Source organism: Cynocephalus volans, chromosome 7 (assembly GCF_027409185.1).
Source record: "Cynocephalus volans isolate mCynVol1 chromosome 7, mCynVol1.pri, whole genome shotgun sequence".
Taxonomy (NCBI): domain Eukaryota; kingdom Metazoa; phylum Chordata; class Mammalia; order Dermoptera; family Cynocephalidae; genus Cynocephalus; species Cynocephalus volans.
Window position 1 is genome coordinate 69,404,559 of NC_084466.1, and position 24,570 is coordinate 69,429,128.

Here is a 24,570-nt window from a genome sequence, read left to right on the forward strand (position 1 = left end):
TCAATATTTACTTACTTTCACAGTGTATCTTAAAATGATTAACCTTATTTCCATGAGAAAGGTTGAAGGATTTAGGTAATTTTTCTTTTTGCTTAGCTACATTTTCACATTTTTCTCCAATTATTATAAATTACTATTTTTAAAAAGGTAGGCATAAGTTTTTAATGAATGACTTACCTCAATAATTTTGACAATATCCCGTGGACCGATAATTTCTGGATCAAACTTAATGTGAGCTTTGCTGGTGGCGAGGGCCACAGAGGCATAGGTGATGCCATTTGTCCTTGTGAGCCTGGACTCTATGTTGTGAACACAGGAAGCACAGGTCATCCCCGTGATCTGCAGCACAAGATGACAAAAGTCCCATGGACCCTGGATCGAGAGGAGCCTAGCAAAGGCACTTCAGGGAGAGGGGGTCACGGGCAGCCACGAGCATTTCCCTTTCCACAGCACCCTGAGAAGACTCTGGATTCTCACCTCCATATCCCATGTGCAAGACTCTTGCCCCTAACACTCCCCCAGCAGCTTCAGGGATATAAACAGCGGTTCTTCCCCAACTCAGGTATGGGAGACAGCCACTCACTAAGCAGATGGCAATAGACCAAGGTTTGACTCCGGCTCCGATAATAAACGGGTTTTTGTAAGCTGCCCTACACTTTGTCTCAAGGTTCTCCCAGCAATACCAGGATAACAAGTGCCTCCAGAGGTTAAGGATGTGCACCTCTGCAAAACGCTGTGAACTCCTAAAACACTCTGTAATCCTGAGTCGCTGTTACCCTGCCTACTCCAGTGCTCTCTGCTAGCTCCAAGGGTGACAATGTCGATGCCTCATTATCTGTGGGAGGAAAAATCAGGAAGTGACCAGTGGAGGAAATGGAATCTGAGGGTTTCAAAGTATGGACAGTGTGTTGCCAGGTAAAGGTAAGGGTAACAACAGACGGAGAAGCTTGGAAAAGACAAAAGGTGGGATAGCTTGAGGTGTTCTGGCAGCCACCCACAGCTAGGCATGGCTGGGCACAGGCTGCTCGAGGAAGAGGAGGGAAGCCTGCATTGTAGCTGGGTCCACGTTGTGAGGGCTCTGCAAAGAACGTCACTTATCAGGAGCTGCTCCACACTTTTTGCTTTTTCTTCAAACATTTACTTACCACTAATGGCAGTGACTAAACACATTATGGAGGTAAAGACCCTTTACCTCTGTAAAACAGCATTATTCAATCCTTTGTGGGTTGCTTCTAAGTTTCCCCTTGTTTGTACAAAGAGAGCTTTGTACAAAAGTGTGTTGAAACACAGCATATCCTAAACAACAAACACACCAGTGGTTTTCAATGATTTGTTGACACATGCAGCTGGGAACAGTGGACAAAGGGAAAACAACTCCTCCCCACCAAAAACACACTGGGAACACCACCACCTTAGGCTCTGGGATACTCTGGTCACTACTCACATTCCTGTGTTTGACTGGCACTCCCTACCACCTGACTCACCTCTTCTGCCTTGAGATGGCTGCAGGCATTCTAGATTCTCTTAAGCCTTGAAGCACTGTGTTCATATTCAACTTATGGCAAGCCACCAAAGTCAGGACTGCCAATCTTTTTAAATACTCCTGAACTCACCACTTCCTCCTCTTCCTCATGCCCTGAATGCACTCAGCTGGTTCCCCTCCTGTGACTTTTGGACCTAACTGACCTTTCTTCACAAAATGAACAGGTCATTGATGTTGGCTTCAAAGGACAAACAAACAACGCAACAACAACAAATGGATATATCCAAGGTTGGGGAAATTTACTGATCACAAAGATGGCTGCAGTTAAAAACTCATCTGCCAACTGTCAAGAGCCTGCAACCCTCTGACGTTGCCACTATACTTACAATCAGCTCCACGTCGCCGTCAGAGCCCACATAGTCTTCCATGACTGCTGCCTCAAAGCCCAGGTTCTGGATGAGCTGAGCTATCTCCAGTGGCTGGATGACCTCTGGGTTGTACTTGACCTCTGCCTTTCCTGCCATCAAGGCAACCAGCACAGAGAGAATACCTGGAACCATCAGGTGACAGTTGTGACACTCTGAGCAAGGCCTCTGGGGTGACATGGTCAACATAATCTAACAAAAAAAACAATTCCCCAGAGGCCTCTAGAACAATGGTTAGCAAACTTGGCTACACATTAGGATCACTTGGGGAGCTTTCAATAATCACGATGTCTGGCCCTTAATACAGACCCATCAAATCAGAATATCAGGGTGGGTGCCAGGCATCATTTCTTTTAAAAGCTCCCCAGGTAATTCTAACGTACAGCCAAGTTTGGGAATCACTGTTCTAGAACAATGCCTCTCAAACATTAATGGACATATAAATCAACAGAGGACCTTATTAAACAAGAGATTCTGACTCAATTGGTCTGGAAAGAGGTCTGAGATTCTGCATGGCTATCCAGCTCCCAGGTGATGTCCATGCTGCTGGCCCGTAGACCACATTCGGAGTCAGACTTTAGAAGACACTGATGAATACACATCAAAGCAAGGAATGTAGTCTGCCGTTATCAACTACTGTGTCAGAAAGGATATACTTTTTTCTCCAGATACTCTCATACAAGGAAAAAGTAAAGAGTGTTCAAAAGTGGTTTTCCTTAAGTTTCTAATAACTTTCAGGAGAAAAGGAGGGAAAAAGAAATCCCACAGACTATCTTGCTAACACTACTGTGTTTAGTTTAAGGGAGAAAAAAAGCTTCTTTTGGATAAATGGAAGGAACGCTGTGCTTTAATGCCATAAGGGATAAAAATAAAGGATTCAAGTCAGGAACAGAAACACAGGCAGTATAAAATTATAGGTTAATTTTACTTATAGCAGCCAGCTTATGGATGACAAAGGAGCTCCTGTAACACCTCGACTGAGAACGGTCATTCTAGAGCTCCAGGAAACTACAAAGCACAATGAATAAGAGGCTGGAAAAAGGTGTTGTCCTCATTTAGGATTGACTCTAAGGGCCCCAGAGTCCAAGCAGAGAGACACATGAAGCCACTAGGGTGAGGGAACAGAGAAACTGACTGGTGGCAAGGTGGAGTCATGGTTAAGATATTTTCCAAACAAACAAAATGGGAGAGGATGCTGTCGAACTTTCAGATTTAAGAGACAATCCTGGAAATGTAGTGTGGAGGACAAAACTGTGGCATTTCCACAACATTCTATGATTTACAGGGACAATAGGACTGAAAATTTGAAATTAGAACTCACAAAATGCAGGCTATTTATTCATTTTATGGTAAGGAGTTGATGGGATGGGAGGGGGAAAATAGAGACTACTACTATGACAAGCTAACTGAGAAGTCTATCCGTCAGATGTACAATGACATTTAAACTGGATTTTCCATGGCTAACTTACTCAGAGATTTATTTTATCTCAGACTAAATACTTCTTAAAGAACAGAATGCCAGTTTTATAAGAACATTATACAAAGATCTATACTGTCATATGATGAGCTTACTACCAGATTATCAGGGCTGCTGATAAACACAGTCAAAGGAGATTCTAAAGGAGAAACACACAGTCTAGAAGCAGCATTCCCAAACTCAACATGGGTGTCGATCTCTTACCAGCTTCCTTCTGCAGATTTCTTTCTATGTTAGACACACAGGATGCACAGGTCATGCCACTGATCTTTAAAAAACACTTCTGCAGTGCCACTGTTCTGGTGGGTGGGGATTTTGACAAGCGACCAGGGTCGTGGTTTTCAGGGATCCCCCCGGCATGGAGAGCCACTTCCTGCACAGATGCAGGTATGCCACCTGTAGTTTGCATCATGAAATTTCCAGCATTGTGGTTTCCAACTTGGTTGCTAGAATAGTTTTCTAGGATAAAATGTCAGAAATAATTCATATTAGAAGGACAAATCTTTTTTTTTTTTTTTTTCCACAACAGGAGGCTCAAACCTGACAATATTCAGATTAAAGCTCTTGGAGAGGCTACATGGGGGTTAGTGTTTCCATCTCTGTTTCTCCTTCTCCACGACAAAACACAATTACAAATACATGAAAAATGGTACTAATGCAAGAATGATTGTTCACATTAGGTGTATGCTTAGATGGTAATGATAATAATAACTAACTGAGCACTCCGCCAAACACTTTATACATACGGCCTCCTTTAAGTCTTAAAATAGCCCTGTGTGGTAAATACGTAAGGTTATTTACCCCCATTTATAGATGAAGAAATGAGATACAAGAAATTAATTTTCCTCTAATCCCTCAGAGGTAGTAAAAATCATAAAACTAGCTTCTAAACCAGTTCTGTTTAACTCCAGTGTCTGTCTCTTTAACCACTATCTCATTCACAAGAGGTCTGCATCCCTCCCCATGAGAATCAAGCCTTTAATGAACTGTTTGCCTTTTCATATATTCTAAATAGGAATGCTTTCTCAGCCGTTTGCATTGCAAACCTCTCCTCCCAGTGAGCTTGTGTTTTCACTCTTCTAATGGTGTCTTTGATAAAAGAAGTCCTTCCTTAATGCTAATCAGGCCCAATTTATCAATCTTTTTTTAATAGTTAGTACTTTTTGTGCTCTATCAATAGATGTGCCTACCTCTACAACATGAAAATATTCATGACATTTTCTTCTACATGCTCTATTGTTTTAATAAACTTCTAAATTTAAGTCTAAGATACACTTCAATTATTTTGTGTGTAGAGTATGAGGTCACAGTCAAGGTTAATTTATTTCCATTTGGATATCCAATTGATCCAGCTCCACAGACTGAAAAGACCACCCTTTCTCCACTGAGTTCCAGCGGCAGCTCTGCCATAATTAGAAGGCCACACATTTATGCACTTGTTTCTGGGCTCTCCATTATATCCACTGATCTTTTTCGTCTATCCTTGTGCCAATACCACACTGTCTTTTTTAAAGGTATAATTTACTTAGCATAAGATGCACGAATCTTAACAATATCAATCTATGGATCTTTATATATGTTGTACTAGTTTGTTATTGCTAATATAACAAATTACTACAAACTTAGTAGCTCAAAGACCACAAAGGACTGTACTAACTTACAGTCCTGTAGGTCAGAAGCGTGACATGAGTTTTCCCAGGCTAAAATCAAGGTGTCGGCAGGGCTGTGTTCCTTTCTGGAGGCTTTAGGGAAGAATCTGTTTCCTCACCTTTTCCAACATCTAAAGACCACCTGCATTCCTAGGTTCATGGCCCTATTCCCCGACCTTCAAAGTTAGCAATGCTTTAGCAAAACCCATAGAACTGCACAATACAAAGAGGGAACCCTAATGTAAAATTAATAATAAATCAATATTGGTTCATAATTGTAACAAACGTACCACACGAATGTAATATGTCAGTAATAGGAGAAACTGTGTGTGTGGGTGGGGAGAGGGTATGGGACATATCTGCACTTTCTGCTCAATTTCTCTGTAAAACTAAAACTGCTATAAAAATTTTTTAAAAGTTAGCAATGCTGAATCTCTCTTCAGTTGTCACATCTCTCTAACTCCCTAGAGAAGGTCCTCTGCTTTTAATAAGGCAGGGGCCCACTGGGCCCACTCGATGATCCTGTATCTCCCCATCTCAAGGTCCATTATTTTCGTCACATCTATAAAGTCACTTTTGTCATGTAAAGTAACATATTCACAGGTTCCGGGGATTATGCCAAGGACATCTTTGAGGGCCATTATTCTGCCTACAACATATGTCTAAGAGTGTATTTCAAAAAGTTTGTGGAAGGGCTGACCCCGTGGCGCACTCAGGAGAGTGCGGCGCTGGGAGCGCAGCAGTGCTCCCGCCGTGGGTTCGGATCCTATATAAGGATGGCCGGTGCGCTCACTGGCTGAGCGGGGTGCAGCCGGTCACAAAAAAGACCCCAAAAAAAAAAAGGTGGTGGAAAAATAAAATGAAAAATAATAATAAACTTTCCCTGACCTTTTTTTTTTTTTTTTCCTTTTTTTGGCAGCTGGGCCTGTATGGGACCTGAACCCCTGACGTTGCTGTTGTAACACAGTGCTCTATTCAGATGAGCTACCTATCCAGCCCTCCATGAACTTTTTGACATACCCTCGTACCCTATGTAACTAACATCCAGATCAATACATAGAATGTTTTCATCACTCCAGAAAGTCACACTATTCTGATGACAAGAAATGCATTTAGAAATGCCTAAAATTTAACAAAGGACTCTCATTATTCTGAAATCCACAGCTGCAGAAGATAGAAGACTAGCATTAACCTGTATTGACAACAGCCCACGACATCAAAGTTTCTCTTCTAAATAAACACCACATATTGGAGGGCTTTGCTCATTTTTTGAAAAGTGCTAAAACTATTTACAGTCATTCTAAGAGTCCAGTTGACTGACACTTTCAGCACCTTCAGTGAAAACCTCTCCAGTACTCTGGCCTTACAGACCTCCACTCTCTTGATGCAGAGACATCTCCTTACCCCCGGCACAGGTTTTCTCATTGTTCCAAGTGACACCGTCCACCCTTTGGATCTCAAACTCACAGAATAGTCTGTGGCCATGACCTTTTATCAGCTGTGGCCATGACCTCTTAACATTCACCTCCCCTACCCATCAACCCTTCTGCACCTGTCAGACCCCTCCCTATTTTCCCAGTCCTTCACTATTTTCTGAATTCACCTGCCTTTCAATCCAAAAATCATAGTCAGCAATACCAATAATATTCATTCTACTACAGAGTATTCCATACCGCCTTACTGACCTACAATTTATACATTGCTATTCTTCAACACTGAGGTATAACCCAACTAAATTCTGGGCTTCTGAAGATTGCTAAATAAAGTAAAAACAAATCAGCAAAAACCCAAACAAACCAACAGTACTGAGTCATTTACCAATCTATGCTAATACTGAAAGCGAACATGTAAATTGACTCAGCTTTCTGGGAGTCTATTTGATAATATTATCAAAATCAGTACCCCGAACTGCTTGGCACTTTGTAAAAGCTCAACAAATATTTGCTGATGGAATGAAATAAAAAGTTTATACCCTGTGACCCAGCAATTATGCTTTTAGATATTTATCTTAGGGAAATAGTTATGTGCACAAAGATTTAGCCTCAAAGATGTCCATCAATGTCATTTACAATCACACCCACACAAACTAGATGGGAACTGTCCAACAGGAAACTGATTGAGTAAGTTATGGTACATCTACACAATAGAATGCTATGCAGCCACTGAAAAAAAAGAGATTACAAAACTATGTACAAAACAAACCTATGACTTTCAAAATATAACGTCTATGTTGTGGAAAAGACCAGAAGACCATACATGAAAATCAGAAGCAGACCACATGGATTTGGGGGCAAGAACATTCCAGACAACAGGGACATTGAGTACAAGATCCTGAAATGACAGCAAGCCTGAGCTGAAGACTGCAAGGGGTCAGGAAGGTAACAGGTGAAGGAGGGGCTTCTAGACAACCATAAGGACTTTCAACACACAATGAGAGGGTGTTGGAGCAGAGTGACAGGAGTACTCTGAACACTGGGTAGGGAACAGACGGAGATGAAAGGCAGAGAGCGTGGAGACCAGTTTGGCGCTCTTCCAGGATCAGAAGAGAGATGAGTGGCTTGGACCAGGGTGCTGGGAGCCCAACCTAACCTTCCATTACGCATTCCCTAAACTCCATCCAAGCCAGATTGCTCCCAAAGCATGGCAGTGGCCTCCCGCCTCAGGCCTTTGCTCGTCTCCTCTGTCTGGTGTGCAGTCCTGCCCACTTCTGCTAGCTGAGATCATATCCATTCTGAAATCCTATCCAAGCCCAGCTCCAACGCCCTCTCTCCATCAAGTCTCTGGGGAGCCCCACCACCAGATGATGGATTTTCTCCTTAAATTCTGAATCCCAAGCACGCTTCATCTACACCTTCCTTGTCACATTTATTCTAATCTGCCTTGAATGATGGCTCCCTGTGACCTGCTTCCCTATGAGTGTGAACCACATATGGGCAGGTGCTAAACTGCCTCAGAGCACTTCAGGTCACCCAGACCAGTGCCTGGAAGCCAGCAGGCCCTCAGCACGTGCTGGGATGAAAGAACAGTGCCCCTGAAGTGACATTACCCATTCACAAGGGTGGGAGGAACACGTTGTACATGACGGGTGACTTTTCCTCACACTACATCATACTTGTATATCCATTCATCCGTTCATTCAAAAAGAAAACCTACTGCGCAAAACAGCGAACAAACGCAGAGTTGCTCTCCAGATAAATACCAGGTCTAAATGTATTTTAGCTGTCAAATAAGCTGAGTGAAAACCAACACCTGTCACTTGCCTATCTGCTCTCAGAACATTCCCCCTGCTCCACTATGACAGGGGCTGACCCTGCAAACCACTCTTCCCAGGCTTCCTTGCCAACGAGTCTCTGACTAAATTGGCCCATGAGGTAACAAATGGAAACTAAGACAGAAAGGGGGAAATCCAAGGTGTTTCCCCATCTATCTACTGGGATCCCAGCTCCTGCCCATGGCCTCTCCCTTCGTGGTTCCAGTGGTCCCAGTTCCCACCAAGTGACCTCAGTCCCTGGGCCATAGCAACTGCCCTTGACCCTCAGACCCTCCAGCCCTGGAGGAGGTGGCTTTCTGCTGGTGTTTAATCCCTGGGGTTTCCCCCATTGCCTGTTTGGTTTTTCAATTCACACCGCTGTAATCAGTTCCCTGTATTAAAGCCCTCCACTGAGCTACCTGTGACTCTGCTTGTCACAGCCCATTACTTTCTCTCTCACTTTCCTCACAAATACCTACTATGTGCTGGCTGCTAGTAAGGTCAAGGAGAAACAAATCACACTGATTTGAAGACTGTCTACAAGGAGCTCCTAATCAATCAAGAAAGACCAGTCAAATACAAATAATATCTTTTTAGCACTTAAGTAGTTATAAAAAATAGTCACCAGCACCTAATTGTTTATATTAAAGTTGCCAGGTAGAATATAGGATGTCCAGTTAAATTTGAATTTCAGATAAACAACAAATAAACTTTTATTAGAAGTATGTCCCAAATATTGCATGGGATATACTTGTACTTAAAAAAAAAATTCATTGTTTACTTGAAATTCAAATTTAACTGGGTGTCCTATATTTTTATCTGCTAAATCTGATACTCTAAGTACCTCTCAGGCTAAATATAATTCTTATAATCCTCCCCAATAAAAATCATTTCTTTTCTTTCTAGGTTTACGCAGTCAAATTCAATTACTATATAATATGTAGTTCAATGCTAACTTCTTTTTACTGCCAATAATCTGTACTGTTGAAAGACTTTAAACCTCACATAAATACAGCAGATGGTAACCTTATACTATATTTTTTACCTTTTGAGTACAGGATTTACTGTTCTGTGTTTTCCTTATTGATTTTGTTTTGGAAAAACCCCTTCCTGATACTTGGTACAAAAGACAAAGTACAGAATGTGGTCCAGCCACTCTACATGACTTACCCACTCCCTTCAATGGTGTGGGCGCTGTGTGTACAGAGGGGAGGCTGGAAAGTATCACAATAGAGTGAACTTTTCAACGACACAAACTTTATCTCGGTGGCCACAGGAAACGGGATGTGGGGAACCAAAGGCCAGCCAGCCCAGTGTGCTGCCAGCGGGTCTCTGCTAAGGCCTCCAGCTACAGCCAAAAGGCTGAAGAAGCACAGCCACGCCCCAGTCTAGTCTACAGACTTGCATGCGCCTACAGGGCCTGCATCTGGCATCTAAACACTTAAGAGATTACCACCCACCACCCCCTACCTATCTTATCGCCCTCTTCATCCCTCTCCAGCCTGAGCTGCTGGTGGTCTCCATCCCCTCAGCATGGTGCAGACTGGGCTCCACCCACCTTCCCAGGGGCTCAAAATAGCTGCTGAGGCCTCCAATGGCCTCCGTGTGGCTAGCCCTGATAGACACTGTTCTGACTGCTGCCTCTGTGGCCCTTGCATTATTTCCAGGACACCACCCTCTTCTTGCTTCACCTGTCTGGGACATTGTCCTTCCCTGTGCTCCCCTTCGCCCCTGTTTCTTTCCCATCTCACACTCACTCTCCCTGGGTTTCTGTCATCTCCCAAGGCTCCCCAGACTCTCCTTGAAGTTCAAGACCCATCTATCCCGCAACACCATGGCTAGGGGCTCATCCTGGGCTCTGCCTTTCCTCCCCATCACACACGCTACCTTAATCTGACCCCAGGCTTGGTGCAGCTGGCCTCCTGAATGTGGTTCAAATCCACATCATTTCTAACCAGCCTCTTTCGTGGTCTTGCTGCCTCCATCTGCACCATACCCTGGCACCAGACCGGCCTTCTGTAACAGAATCGGATCTTGTGCTTCCTCCACCTGAAATCCACTGGTGGCTCCCCTCACCTTTACAATAAAGTCCAGTCCCTCAGCTTCACATGCAAGGCCCATGCGTTGTGCCCCCTCCCTCATCTCTCACCGGGCTCACTCCTGCTCACCCTTGGAGTCTTTCCTAAGCCCCGAGTCTGGCTCAGGCACCCCTCACCTGGGCTCAAGCAGGTTTCACTCCTCCTCTTGTCTCCCCCAGCTACAACATCAGTTCTCAGGAGAAACAAGTCTTACTCATGCAGTAGGCCCACAGCTAGCACAGGCCCTGACTCATGGCAGAAATGCAAGAAAGGGTTAAAGTGATGCTGCATTTGCAGGGCTTTCAAGTAAGAGAAATGAAACAAAACAAAAAGGAGGGAGCGGGGTGGCTGCCACTACGGAAATTGTCTGGTGATGTGACATCAAGGCATGTGGGCTCCTTGCTCTGTAAAGACAGTCATACTCACTCCATCACCCCAGCCCTCTTCTCTCATAGCCATCAAGGGAAATCACTGCTAAAATCACTGTTAAATCTTTTCCTTAATTCCCACTTTTTGGGGAGGGGCGGGGTGGCTGGCTGAACCGTTGACCTTGGTGTTATAACACTGTGCTCTAACCAACTCAGCTAACCGGCCAGCCCTTAATTTCCACTTTTAACAGAATGGTCTTTAGGTGCCTGTCAGACTAAGCTTCTGTGGTTTTTATTATTCTGTTTTGTTTAGCAGAGAAATCTTCAGAGAGAGCGATAATGCTTCCTTTGGTAAGACAAGGGCCTGATATTCTTTCTCAGAACACAGAATCAGAATTCTTTCCAGAAAAGAAGCCCCAATCCAAGTTAGCATTCAAGTCCCAGCTACATGACAAGCAAAATCTAAACATTTGGAATTTCTATTTCCTCTATCCTGACAAATTTAACACATGAAGAAAGTTTGCAGAATTTTGTAAAACTGTAAACGTTCAAGGCAGTGAGCAGGGCTCACCTATCCAAGCACCCATGTACTATGTCATAAGACACAAAGAGAAAAAGAGAAGATCTCAGGATATGCTTCAAACATATACCAACTACATACCAGGAATGACCGAAGCCTCAAATCCCATGTCTTCCACAGCAGCTCTGAGTTCTTCTGGGCTAATTACAGAGGGATCGTAAAGAACTGTTCCAGTCCCTTCAGCCAAAGAGACTGATACTCGCTGCACCCCTTCTCGTTGGGAGATCACGCCTTCAATGGACTGGACACAGGATGCACACGTCATGCCAGCAATGGTGAGCACCACAGTACTGCACGTGCCCTGCACCTGGTTGCTCTGGGGGGAGCCAGGAGAATGACTAGTGGAAGACCCATTATCTGTCCCACTCCCTTCTGCTCCATCAGGAAAAGAAACTTTGAAATTCCCAGGTGGTAGCGCCTCAATGGCCCTCTGCAGAGCCACTGGGGTGATACAAGAAGGATCATACTGCACTTGGGCAGTTCTGTTCTCCAAGGACACTTGAATACCTTGAACCCCTGAGAGTTGGCCTATATTTTCTTCAATATTCAAGACACAAGACTTACAATGCATTCCATCTACTCTCAGTTGCAGGGTGACCATATGGCTTCCTTGGTGCTCCAAGGTCTCAGAATTATTGAAATTCTGGTTGGCAGAAGCTGAAGGTCTCTTTGGGTTAATGCTTTGTAACCGCCCAATATCGATTGGTCCCAGGCTTAAGGGAGCCATTTTGTTCTTGATGGCAGCTTCAAACCCCATGTCATTTACATAGTCCCTGAGGTCTTCTGGTTGAATAAGATACGGCTGATAAGTGATGGTTGCCTCTTGGTTGCCAAGTGAGACTTTGACTCTCATGACTCCTTGCAGTTTCCCGATCTTGCCTTCGATGGAGCTGACACAGGACTGGCAGGTCATGCCCTCCACCCGGAGCTTGACCACAGCCTCCTGGGCGTGTGAGGACCTTGAGGGCCAGGAGGCAGCCTTTCCTTTGGCAATGCTGGCCTCGAAGCCCATGTCCCCAATTTGATGGCAAACCTGTTGCAGGCTCACGACTGATGGCACATATTTCACAGTTGCACTACCTTGTTCCAGAGAAACCTTAAGGCTCACAATACCATTCAAACTGGAAATCCTGCCCTCAATGGACTTCACACATGACTGGCAAGTCATGCCCAAAATGCTGATTGTGCTGGTGGCTGTCTGAGAGGAAGAGAACAGACCGTCCAGACCACCATCGTAGCCAACATTGTCAAAGGCGAAACTCTGCTTCATTGCTGGTTCCCAGGCATGAGCAGGCAGAGAAAGTTTAGATAAGATCTAAAAAGAAAAGACACAACATTTTTTTATCCTTAAAATTAAATATTTTCTATAATATCCCAGCTTGCCTGGCACTGAGAAAATGGAAAACGATGCCACTGGTTTCAAAACATCCCAATAACACAAGAACATAAAATGCAGAGAAAGAAAGCTAGAAAAACATCATTTACAAAATGAACAGGCTCACAGCTCTGACATTCTGTGACTCGGAACCTAGAAGTCAACTGTCTGCCCACCTTAGTGAAATGTCGTTCTCACCCTGGAGATGCGAGGTTTCTGAGAAGGAAAGCACGGTGCGCTTTATGCACAGACACAGCATGACTGGCCCACAACGGAAGCAGAGAGCACAGAGGCCCACTTTTGGAAGGCACAGGTGTCTCAAAAGCAGCTCCCCATCTCTGGCTCAGGCCTGAAACCTCCCTGAAGAATTTGGTCCTTTCAACTCAAACTTTGGGAGTCCTGCTGAAATGCAAATCCCAGTACAGGCAACACCTTAATTCTGTCTCTTCCTAAGGGGAGTCTGTCTGATACTCTTACTTGGTATGGGTTATACGTGCTTAACAACCTTTGTGTGCAAGCTCCAAATGCAGAGAAATGAGCACAAGTGGCTGGGCAGAGAGGGGCAAGTGGAAAAAGCTGGAATAAGAGGAAGTTGAGTTCAACAAGGAACTTCACAGTTCTGCCTCCAGCCGAAGGTCACTGCCCTCCTGGGTGTTCAGGAGTTGTGATCATTACCTAAAATTATAGGTTCATAATCAAATTAAATGGATCTATTTTCTTAATGCACCACAGTACAAGCATTATTTCCTGATTTCTACACATGATGATGTGGCGACAAAATCACATTCACTGGATCCCAGCCTTTCAATCTCTTAATTAGAGACAATTTTTACACCAGCACTATCATGTGCTTCAGAAATTTTGGACTAGGCCTTTATGTATAATACATGATTGAAAAAAAGAAAAAGGCATGTTTTTCTTTACTTGTACACAATACTACATATCCTCAGATGAATTTCAGTTACATGGGCTGATCTTCTCCAAATCCCTGAACATAAAATACTGATTTTTCCAACTTTGGCTTTTGAACAGCTTAACAAAGTTTTAAATAACTTTTAAAATGGAGACTACAAATGTTCATTCATATATCCACAAAGGAAATTTTAACTAGCTTGGTACTAATAATTGTAAAGAATTGTTTTTTAAAATATACTCTGTAGCATTTCCTAAAATAGTAGAATGTAATTACTTTCAGTTTGGTTTTTATAATTATAAACCAGCTATTACAAATTTCCCTACTTGAGGATAATTAATTTCAATTCTTTCTAAAAATAATCCTAGGGCTGGCCCGTGGCTCACGTGGGAGTGTGTGGTGTTGATAACACCAAGGCCACGGGTTCGGATCCCTTTATAGGGATGGCCGGTTAGTTCACTTTGGAGAGCGTGGTGCTGACAACACCAAGTAAGGGTTAAGATCCCCTTATCAGTCATCTTTTAAAAAAAATAAAAATAAAAATAAATAAAAATAATCCTGAACTTAAAAGCCAGACTGCAATTAAAAATGATGGTACAGACATGTACGTATACGAGGGGTCTTCTAAAAGTTCATGAAAAGATTCAAATTAATCTTTTAATTTCACTTCTCCACAAAATTTTTGAAGTACCCTTGATATACATATAAAAATGTCCACGAAATACCAAGTTAAGAAATGCAAGGTATATAATAGTATGTATAATCTGATACCATAGTTGTAAAAAAAAAACAAAAAAAACCCACACACACACATATGTACACATAAACATACTTGCATACACATACATGTATTCATGTGTGTAGAGGGAAAATGATTGCTTTCATTTTTTTCTTTATACTTTTATATATTCCCCTGGCCCCACTGTAATTTTTTTTTTTTTTAATAATAAGTGTTTCCTACTGCTATCAACAGAGTTTTAGAAAAATAAGAGTTGCAACTGTGTTTACACAGATTACTGGGCTAACACAGTCCTATCCACACATTCAGACAGCACCAAACACATCCCAGAGTTAGGAACTCTATTAAAAAGCATAATTTGGCAGAAGTAATACCATTTTGCATTCGTATAGTACTCTACAAAGTGCTACTGATTTAATGTAGTTTAAGGAGATATAAAATGAAAACTACACAACTACTTTGGAAAGCAACGTAATTCAAATTCACTGAGCATGGAGTTTGCAGGATCGTACCTAACACCTCACCCCACCCACCACCCCCACCCCCAGCCAGCTAATCCCCACTCTGTAAAAGCTACCCAAACTGGCAGCCACTGAATAATGATTCTACACTCCTGTTATTAAATTTGCTCGGGAAGAAACTTTGAAGGAGTCTCTTGAAATTTTCCAAACATTCAGAACACCAAAAAAGATTTTTAATATTTTAAAATAAGTATTTTAGGGCATAATTATAGCCTGGTTAAAAACCTGACAGCAAAATGCACAACCTTTAAATACTTCAAAAAGAGGCTCTGTTTTCAACATCCAAATACCATGTGACTTCAACATATGTAAATCTCTTGCATAGTTCATCTCAGAAAGCTCCTTTCACAAATGTCCTTTGGTTTGGGAGACTTTTTAAACAATGAACACCAGAAAAATAAGTCTTGAAGGAAGCAAAGTACTTATGAAAACTTTCCTTTGTATCTAACTAGTAAAATGCCTTTAAAAGTACTTTTATTTCACCTATGTCAGATGAAAAACAATCCCACACAGACCTCCACTTTTATAATACGTTATTACTGTCTTACTTTTGAACATGAACTAACTTTTGGGCTAACAAAACTTACATTTACTTAAACATTTTCAAAATGTTTACTTAGTTGAAATGTGGAGATTAACTAAATAAGGTACACACTTTAAAAATAAAAAGGAGGGAAAGACCCATTTTTGTCTGACTTGCTTTTGGAAAACTCTCGCTCTAAAGAGTCTTACAAGGTATCCTCAACGTCTGAAGCAACAAAACCAAACTTCACCCACAGTGAAATTAATCACCGTGACTCCCTCTTGGTGGTACATTCATTCTCTCCCCCTACCCTGACCGTTTCCCGACGCTCATACATGAGACGTGGAAAGAAACCTCTACCTGTAAACTGGGTTCAAGCCCCTCCTGGCTTTTTAGCCCTTCTGAAATTGCACTGACCTGATTGGAACTCATTTCCCGGGTTTCATTCAAAACCCTGTGTGGAAATTCTCCCTCCTCTGATGGAGGCGAGCCTTCTTCCCCCGGAGACACTGGTCTGGCAGAGTCCCTGGCCCCATGGCTCTTCTTGAAGGACCACTGCTTGTGGACGGACAGCAGGATCACGTGTGGGTCACTCAGAGTCGCCAGGAAGGACTGCTCAGGGTTCCGGGCCACCTCACTCCCAGCTTTCTCCATCGCTGCGTCCAGGGTCACGTTTACTCCCCGTTAAAGCAGTGCACTTTCACCAGACTATTTAGTTGTGTTAGAAGGAAAACGCTTGAACATTAGCATTTTAAACGCTTGAACATTAGCATTTTAAAGTATCCTAATCAGCAGTGGGGAAGGCACCCTTCTGCTCATGAGCCCCTGGGAGAAGAGGCTGCCACTGAGTCTTCAGTCTGGCAGCCAGCTTTGGGAACCTGGGCAGGCTGCACACTGCTCAGTACCTATTTGCTTTTGTTTATCTATACCCGTCCCACCAGCTGGCAACCTCTCGCTCACCACAATGCATGCGGCACTGTGGATCTTTGCACACGGCCCGCGCCCGCCCTCACCTGCACTGCCAGATACCCAGCCAGTGTGCCCAGAAGCCCAGCACAGAATCATCTCCCCAAGCTAAGCTCAGTTTCCTTTTGGCCGTGTGCACACCTAGAAACCCAGCCTAGAGGTAGGGGAGATATCTTCCTTTTATTACCAAACTGTGAGTGTTTTCTTGGAATAACTTCAGCTGTCTCTTTCACAGCTCCAATGCTGGCAGGGTGCAGAATACTCAGTGAGAAGAATTTCCTAGGCAGCATAACTTGCAATTTCAAGAAGATGTAAGAAAGTTTCATGTTTCCTGCAGCTTTGTTTTCCCCTGGACCAAAGGCTGGACATCAGTAAATGACTGCCCAAAATCACTGGCTAACAAGGGCCAGTTATATGTTTTATATGTGGCACAATAGCCACAGGAACTAATGCACAGTCCAGGCTTTTCAGGCTACCTGCTGTTCCACAGGAGGATTAATAGAAGGAGACACAGGACAGTGTGATAATCCGGGCAGCCGCCTGTTCTGTCGGGCAGCACTGCCTCCTTCCCACACCCCACCCTACCGGCTCAGAGACCTGGAAGGAGGCGACCTCATCTCCCATGGGAGGAACAGCTCTGCCAGCCACTAAATCTGGTAACACCTCCTGCTGCATGTGTAACAGCCTGCACAGAAGTGACTCAATTTCGTTAAACTTCTAAATTAAAAGTTATTTTTTTTTGCTACTCTTGTAACCTGAACTGCATAGCTTGCAGCTGGATATTAGAATACAATGATTCTTGTTCACATAATTGCTAGAACATAATGACTTTTCTTCACATTGTACACAGAATAATTATAGAAGAAATTATTAACCCAGATGGCCATTCTTTACTAGATTACTAACTAGATCTTTTTGAGGTTAACAGGAACTGAATCCATGACTTGACTTCATGGAGGATGGTCACCATGAATCAGCTCCCATCTGAGAAGTTCTTTGATGTTTACCTGCAATTTTATGATTATGCCTGTATGTCCCTGCTTAGATCACCATGAATCAGCTGCCCCTACCACCTGTCTCTATAAAACCCTTTGGCAAGTCTGGAAAAAGTGGAGATGGTCTTTGAGACATAAGTCCACCATTTCCCCAGGCTGCTGGCTTCCTGATTAAAGGCCACCTTTCCTTACACCAACACTTGTCTCTCAATTATTGGCTACAGAGCAGTGAGCAAATGGACCTTTGGGGTTTCAATAACACAAGTGCATGTAGAATGCCCACACTGTGTACTGAATCAAGTCAGTTGGTAAAAGACTCACTCTGTGCCCCTTTGTATTACTCTCCACAGCTGAAAGGACCACCATGGGGTCACTGGAGCGTGTGCTCAGTGAGGGTATTTAGAACACATGCCCAAAGTCACTGGGGATTCTGCCTCCATATGGGCTGCCCACAATGACCTTGCTTCCTCATTAAAACTAGCATCACAATCCCCAAGAACTCCTGACCAAGACATCTGACCACTTTGAGGGAAGGCAGCCTCACTACCAGTCCATTCGCCAAAAGCCCTTCTGGATTTCGTTACTCTGCTGCCTCTTGTTTTACTCTGTAAGGATTTGACAACATGTTTGCTACCACTTCTAAAGCATGCTCAGGGCAGCCAACTCCTCTAAATGTGTCTGGTTTGCTTCTTATCTTCCAAGCGCTCAGCCAAAAAAAGAGCCTGCCTCAATTTCCAAGAAATGCCATTCATACCAGCACGCAATAGAAGAAAGGCATATTTGATGCTAAGGGTCTTGGGCCCAACCCCAGTCTCCCCACCAGGCACTGCCATGGCTAGGCAGCGCCTCTACAGCCAGTGTAGCTGAGTCTGGTACATCTACGATTGCTTTCTTGTGAGCTTGCTCTCTATGGCTCTCCTTTCCTGATAGGATCTATCAGGATCACTATATGCCTGCTGACCATTTCCCATTTCATTTATTAGGCGTAAGTGGGTTTTCCAGATAACTGAAGTTTCTTTTAAAGCACTAAATTTTAAAAAAATTTTAGCCATCAGTATCATCTATCTATCTCCTGCCTTTTACAACATGAGTTATTAAACATGTTTGAATTTTTCCTTGGTGATATCAGATCATTACAAATACAAATGTAGCTATGAATAGCTAATATGGCAAGTTCGTTGGGATCATATGTCCCAAACGATATTTTTTTTTGGTGGCTGGCCAGTGAGGGGATCCCAATCCTTTACTTTGGTGTTAGCACCATGCTGTACCGAGCAAACTAGCAAGCCAGCCCTGTCCCAAATGCTTTTGAATAGTCTATCCTGTTAGTTCCATGAACTATGGAAAATTTAAATACTTTACTGTGCAAACCACTTCTCCTAGACAGTTGCTCAGACCCAGAATGCAGCCAGAAAAAGGGGGCTAGGGCCAGGTTAGAAAGGGCAGGAAGTCCAAGCTTTGTCCTGTGGGTGGTGGAGAATCGCCAGGAGATTTCAGGCAGAGGACTTACAGGATTATACGTATGGTTTGGACAGAAACAGGAATGAAGAGTGGGTTTAAACAAAGGAGGCAGCCCTCTAGGCTCGGTGATCAATGGATCCCAACAGGCAACACAAAAAGAGGGCCCAAGGACAATAACGCCATTTCTAGTTTGGCAGACCAGGCACATGGTAATGTATAAACCAAGGTGAGAATTGATGGGAAGAAAGCAAGTCTTGGGGTGAAAACAGTGGATATTCCTTTGTTCCCACAGACTCTAAGGAGACTGCAAAATAGTCAAGGCATGAGCCCCTTTCCCAAGCTAGGGAAACTCCTCTTGCTGGCATCTTCCCTTTTTCTCATGCCGGATCCCTAGATCAGAGGAGGGATCCCCCCCCCCCCATCTAATCCACCTTATCCTTTTAAGTCCTGCCTCTGTGGAGTCGCCTCCAGCCATCCTAGCAGGCAGGGAGCTCTCTCTTATCTGAATTCCAACAGCATTAATGTCAACACCACCAGTGCTGGCAAGTACTTAGTCTTTCTCATTATTGGATGACAAGTCTTCTCAGTACACTGAGGCTGCGATCAGATCAGTCCTTATTTGTTGCTGATGCCGAGCATGTGCTCAGCTTCAGGAAACACAGTAAGTTCCTGGAACACAAAGATCTTACATCTTAGCTGCCCACAGACCTAACACGGTGATGAATATCAAATGTTAAATAAGTATATTTAAATAAGTATTCAAATGTTTATATATTTAAATTTAAATACATATATTTAACTATATTTAAATAAATGAGTTGAACTATATAGAGATCAGAATGTGCTTTCTACCTAGAATCTCAAGGTGCTTTTTTGTCCGCCTTACCACAATGCAAAGGTAAACTGCATTAGTCTCTCACACATTCCTTCTAGAACAACACATTTTCAAGTGTCTCACTGCAGTAAATTATTTTGCCTTCCATATGTGCAAATTTCACCAGCCATTTTCCAGAATAAAATTCATCTTTTGTTTACCTCCTACCTTCCGAGTCTTTGTGGGTCTTCTCTGTATAAAAATAAAAACCCTTTTGGTATCCTAAACAATCCTACTGCAACCTGAGAAGTCTTGGCCCAAAGGCAGATGGGCAGCTCAGGTTTCCATGAACCTCCAGAACAAAGGACTCTACTAGAAGGAGGACACCTGGCTAAAATTTTTCAGCACCCATAAGGATTATCTGCTCAACCCAGCTAGAGGCTCACACTAGGCGGGGCTTCCCAGAAAAAAACCCTGGGCCAGCCCTCCTGAGATGACAGAGGAGTTTTGGATTCTGTGACAGGACAAGATGGCAGAACCTGACACTAAGCTGCATGCTGGGAAGCAGCAGCCCAGAAGGTTTCCACACACAAAGAACGAGAGCAGGACAAATAACACCCTGCTAACAGTTAGGGTTCTACCAGCACACCGTTCCCTACAGAGGCGAATGTTAATAAATGAGCATCATGTAAGTGTATGCACAGCAGAAGATATGAGAGGAATACAAGACACGTTCTGCCCTAGGAGGTGCCTAGCAAGGTAAGAGAGAAGGACAGCAAGGGTACATTAAAGTATGAAAACATCATTCAAACAGGCGTCAGGCTGGTACAGGCCAAAGTCCCCCTGGAAGACTTGCCAGGGAAGTATTGGGGGACTTCAAGAGCTGCTCAGCTTCTCCTCATGCCCATGGTGGCTGGTCATTTTTAAGACTGAAACAGCAAGCTCAGCAGGACCTTCACACCGGCTTATTAACAGTAGACAAAAACAACAACGAAAAACACCTATGCAAGTTCTCCTAAAATTACACTTGGCTAAACAGCCTTGAGCCAAAAAAAAAAAAAAGTTACAATAGTTTTAAATTATAGAGACTACAAAGGGCCCAAAAGAGGAACACTGAGATTATCCAAAAGTAAAAGCCAACATTGGATTTCAGTTCATTATTCGCATCTTCAACTTCTTTGGCTGCCCTCACTTCTGGCACCTGCCTGCAACACTCCAACGCTGGCTTAGTCTAAGTTCCCATCTGCTCCATGCCTGTCTCCTCGCAGCTAAGCAGGGATGAGAGAAAAGGCACCTCCAGGCTGGCTGGCGTACTCTATTCAGCACTGCTAACTGGAGAGGCGCCTTGGCGCCACCAGCCAGTCCACCCAAATACCCCCGTCCTCACTCTGTTACTGGCAGCCCACGCTCGGCCTGCCCCTCTCACACTAAGCAAATGACTCGAAAGTTCAAAAGTTGGTGCAAGGATTGGAAGTTTATTCAGATAACCAGTACTCAACTAAATGTCTAACCAAGCAAACAAAGAAAAAAAAGAACAGTGGGGTCCACTTTATCCTAGTCTCAATCGGTGGGGCCAACCTCTTTCACTGACACAGTCATTGACAAAAGCGGTTCTCCCCACTGTTGTCAGTACAAAGAAGAAAAGTACTGACTAGATTTAAATCAGAGAAACAAAGCACAGCCAGGAGCCCTCCACGGTGCACTTATACAGAACAGCAGGAAAGAGCTGACAAAATTAGAGAAAGGTAAAGAAGAAAAGGGGAGGAAAAAGGGAGAGTAAAAGACAATAAAGCTTCGTCTTGTTAGAATTTAGGCCAGCAGCTCCAGGAGATTTACCGGCAGCAGAGACATGGGAGCAAAATAGTCCCAGTGACCACTTGCCTCTTGCAGCTAGAGTCTCCTCTAGTGCCCCAGGCTTTCCAATTTTCACTGGTGCAGATAATAGAGCAGCATGTGTGCTGCATGGGGAAAATCCCAGGGCCATTCCCAGCATCCAGAGTCCTCTTACCTCCTGAATTGTACCAAATCAGGCTCTTGGGTCATAGACGCACCCAGCAGTAAAGCAAGCAACACTTTACTAAAAGAGCGAATAGACTTATGCATAAGCGGGGTAGCTACAGTAAAGCTAGCCCCCCGAGTGGAGCTGCTCAGGTCTTTTATAGGGAAAGGATTTAAGGGTTACAGACCACCATCAGTGGAGGTGGCCCATTCTGTTCTTCCTGGTTGCATCATGGGCGCATGCTCAGTAGGTCCAAGATGGTGGTGTAGTTCATCGTCACCTCAGGTGGGTCACTGTAGCAGTCACCTTGAAGCTTTGTGCAGCAGGTGGAAATTCCTAAAGGGGTCTTAAGGTTAATCTGTAACTTAATTTTTACAATTGCAGTAAACAAGCCTTGGGGAAGGTTTTGCAACTCAGTGAATATCTGTTCCTCTTATCTCAGTTTACATATCAGGGAGGGTCAGGGGATAATCATGTGCCCTGGGGGGTCTGACTGAAGAGTGGAAAAGTAACAAAGTGTCCTCTGCAGGGAAAATGGAGTCAGTTTGGTTCACAGGCCTAGCCTTACTGTCTCAACTCTTCACTCCTCCAGATGACCACCCTCTATTAAAACCCTGGTCTACTGACTCACCTGCATTATTTTTAAAAATCTCCTTAGCGACCTCAAGGCTTCTGCTCTTACCTCTGTAAAGTCTATTCTCAACAGAAAAGCCTGAAGAATCCCTTGAAGGGGAAGTCAGACGATGTCATTCCTCTAAAAGCCTCCAGGGGGTTCCCATGTACTTAGAATAAACCCTAAAATCCTTAACAATGACTTGTAAGACTTTATTCAGGCTGCTCCACTCTCATTACATCTTTTTTTTTTCTTTTCTGCTTCCTTTTCTTTCTAGAAGCCAAACTCTATTACCTCCTGACTGATTCTCACACTCCCAGTCCCTCACTGCTACAACCGTTCTGATCCTGCTGCTCCTTAAATAAAGCAGGCCCGCTCCCACCTCTGGGCCTCTGTACTAGCTAAGCTGTTCCCTCAGCTTAGAAATACCTATCCCCCAAGGTGGGGGGGAGGAGAAGGGGTGGACTAACAGGTACAAAACTATGCTATCTTCTCTAAGTGAGTCATTGTGCAGTATACACCTGTATTGAACAATACACTGCACCCCTAAAATATAAAGAAAATTGAAAAAAAAATGAGGAAAAAAACTTTAAGGAGAAATACCTCCCCCCAACCCCCCATATCCAGATGGCTCACTTCCTCACCTCCTTGAGATCTCTGCTCAAATGTCACCCTCTCAGTGACTTCCCCCAAATAACCCTATTTAAATTTCAAACACTCTCAACTCCCTATCATCCTGCCCTGACTTATTTTTCTCCAGAATACTCAACCACCACATGATATAATAATATAAGAGGGGTCTTCAAAAAGTTCATGGAAAGATTAGTATTATCTTTTAATTCTATTTTTCCATGAACTTTCTGAAGTACCCTCATATATTTTACTTATTCGTTCACTGACTGTCTCCCCAGTTAGGAGATAAGTTTCACAACTGCAGGAATCTTTCATCTACTTTGTTCAGTTACTGCCATGTTCCTAGCACTAAAACAGTGCTTGATACTTAAAGAGTTTCTCCATAAATATTTGTTGAATGAATGAATGGCACAGAATGCCAAACAAAAACAACTTACATATTTGTTTGCTGTAAAACATACTGCTAAACTTTCAGATAAATATTCGACATTCAGAAGGGGTCCCATGCAAAGCTGGTCCCTCCTCCTTTACTTACTTATCCCTTTATCCCTCCTCCAAGCCAGGGGTCTAAACTCAAATACTTTCAAGAGCAGGCAGTGACTTAAATGAGTAGAACAGGCTGGGTGGGGCTTGTGGCCACATGAAGAGCTCACATCCCCCCTAATGAGGCAGATATTCCTCTACTCCAGCCAACTGTTCTCAACTGGCCTGGTGATGCCAGAGCTTCCAAGAGAAGACAGATAGTTGAGGTTTTATAAAATAAAATCTTCTAACTTAAAAATGTTGAAAACTGCATCAAAGTTCTGGCCAATGAAACACAGATGGTCCCTGACTTACGGTCAGGTCCCTGACTTATGGTCCCTTAAATACTGATGGTTCCACGTATGATTTTTCAACTTTATGAGGGTGTGCATTCAGTAGAAACTGTACTTCAAATTTTGAATTTCGGTTTTTTCCCAGGCTAGCGATATGTGATGTGATACTCTCTCAATGCTAGGCAGTGACCACAGCTCCCAGTCAGGCACATGATCACGAGAGTGAACAACCAGTGTACTGTGTTGGCAGGGTTTTTTGGATATTATGTTTTGTGTTTCTGCATTCCCTCATTTCTACAAAATGCCCATCTGTGTCTCCTGGATCTGGTGAGAAGAAGAGGAAGGCTTCTTGAGACAAAACTCAAAACTCTTGAGATGAAACTCAAGATAATTGCCCCACATGAAGATGGCAAGCCAGTTCTGGCCATCACATATGTAAGTTAGGACTTTTGCAATCCTTGATCTCAACCATCCTAAAGGACAAGAAGCAAATCAGTGATGCAGTGAAATCATCAGTGTTGGTTAAATCCACTGCCATCATGAAGAAAACAGCTGAGTCAACTTATGATACGGAAAAATTACTTGTCACATGGATGAAGACCAGATACAGAAACGTATACCACATAGCCTACTTAGATCTATCCACACTCATCAAGAGTCCAAGACAATGCCAGGGTTCAAGGCATTCAAAACTGTGTAACACTGCTTTTGAGTGGAAATATTTCACAGTTCAAATTAAAGCCTTTCCTAATTTACCACTTGGAGAACGCCAGAGCATTCAAGAACGTGTGCAAGCATACCCTTTCCTTGCCTGGATGATATCTGCATTGTTAGAAGGCTGGTTTTTGACTGTTTTATTATTTTTTGACTGTTTTATTTATTATTAGGCAAAA

The 24,570-nt window shown here is 43.4% G+C and overlaps 1 protein-coding gene across 2 annotated transcripts in view; it reads right to left on the reverse strand.

Moving 5' to 3' along the window:
* Positions 1–24,570, reverse strand: part of ATP7B (ATPase copper transporting beta) — a 63,207-nt gene that overhangs the window by 26,724 nt on the left and 11,913 nt on the right. The window contains exons 1-5 of one of the 2 annotated variants that reach the window (XM_063101502.1): positions 15,799–15,893; positions 11,392–12,625; positions 3,590–3,844; positions 1,870–2,033; positions 178–339 (exon numbers count right to left, since the gene is read on the reverse strand). In XM_063101502.1, the coding sequence (XP_062957572.1) occupies positions 178–339; positions 1,870–2,033; positions 3,590–3,844; positions 11,392–12,625; positions 15,799–15,813 (1,830 nt within the window). In that variant the 5' untranslated portion in view covers positions 15,814–15,893. Of the gene's footprint in view, positions 1–177; positions 340–1,869; positions 2,034–3,589; positions 3,845–11,391; positions 12,626–15,798; positions 15,894–24,570 lie in introns of those variants that run through there. The other variant, XM_063101504.1, reaches the window with a different exon arrangement.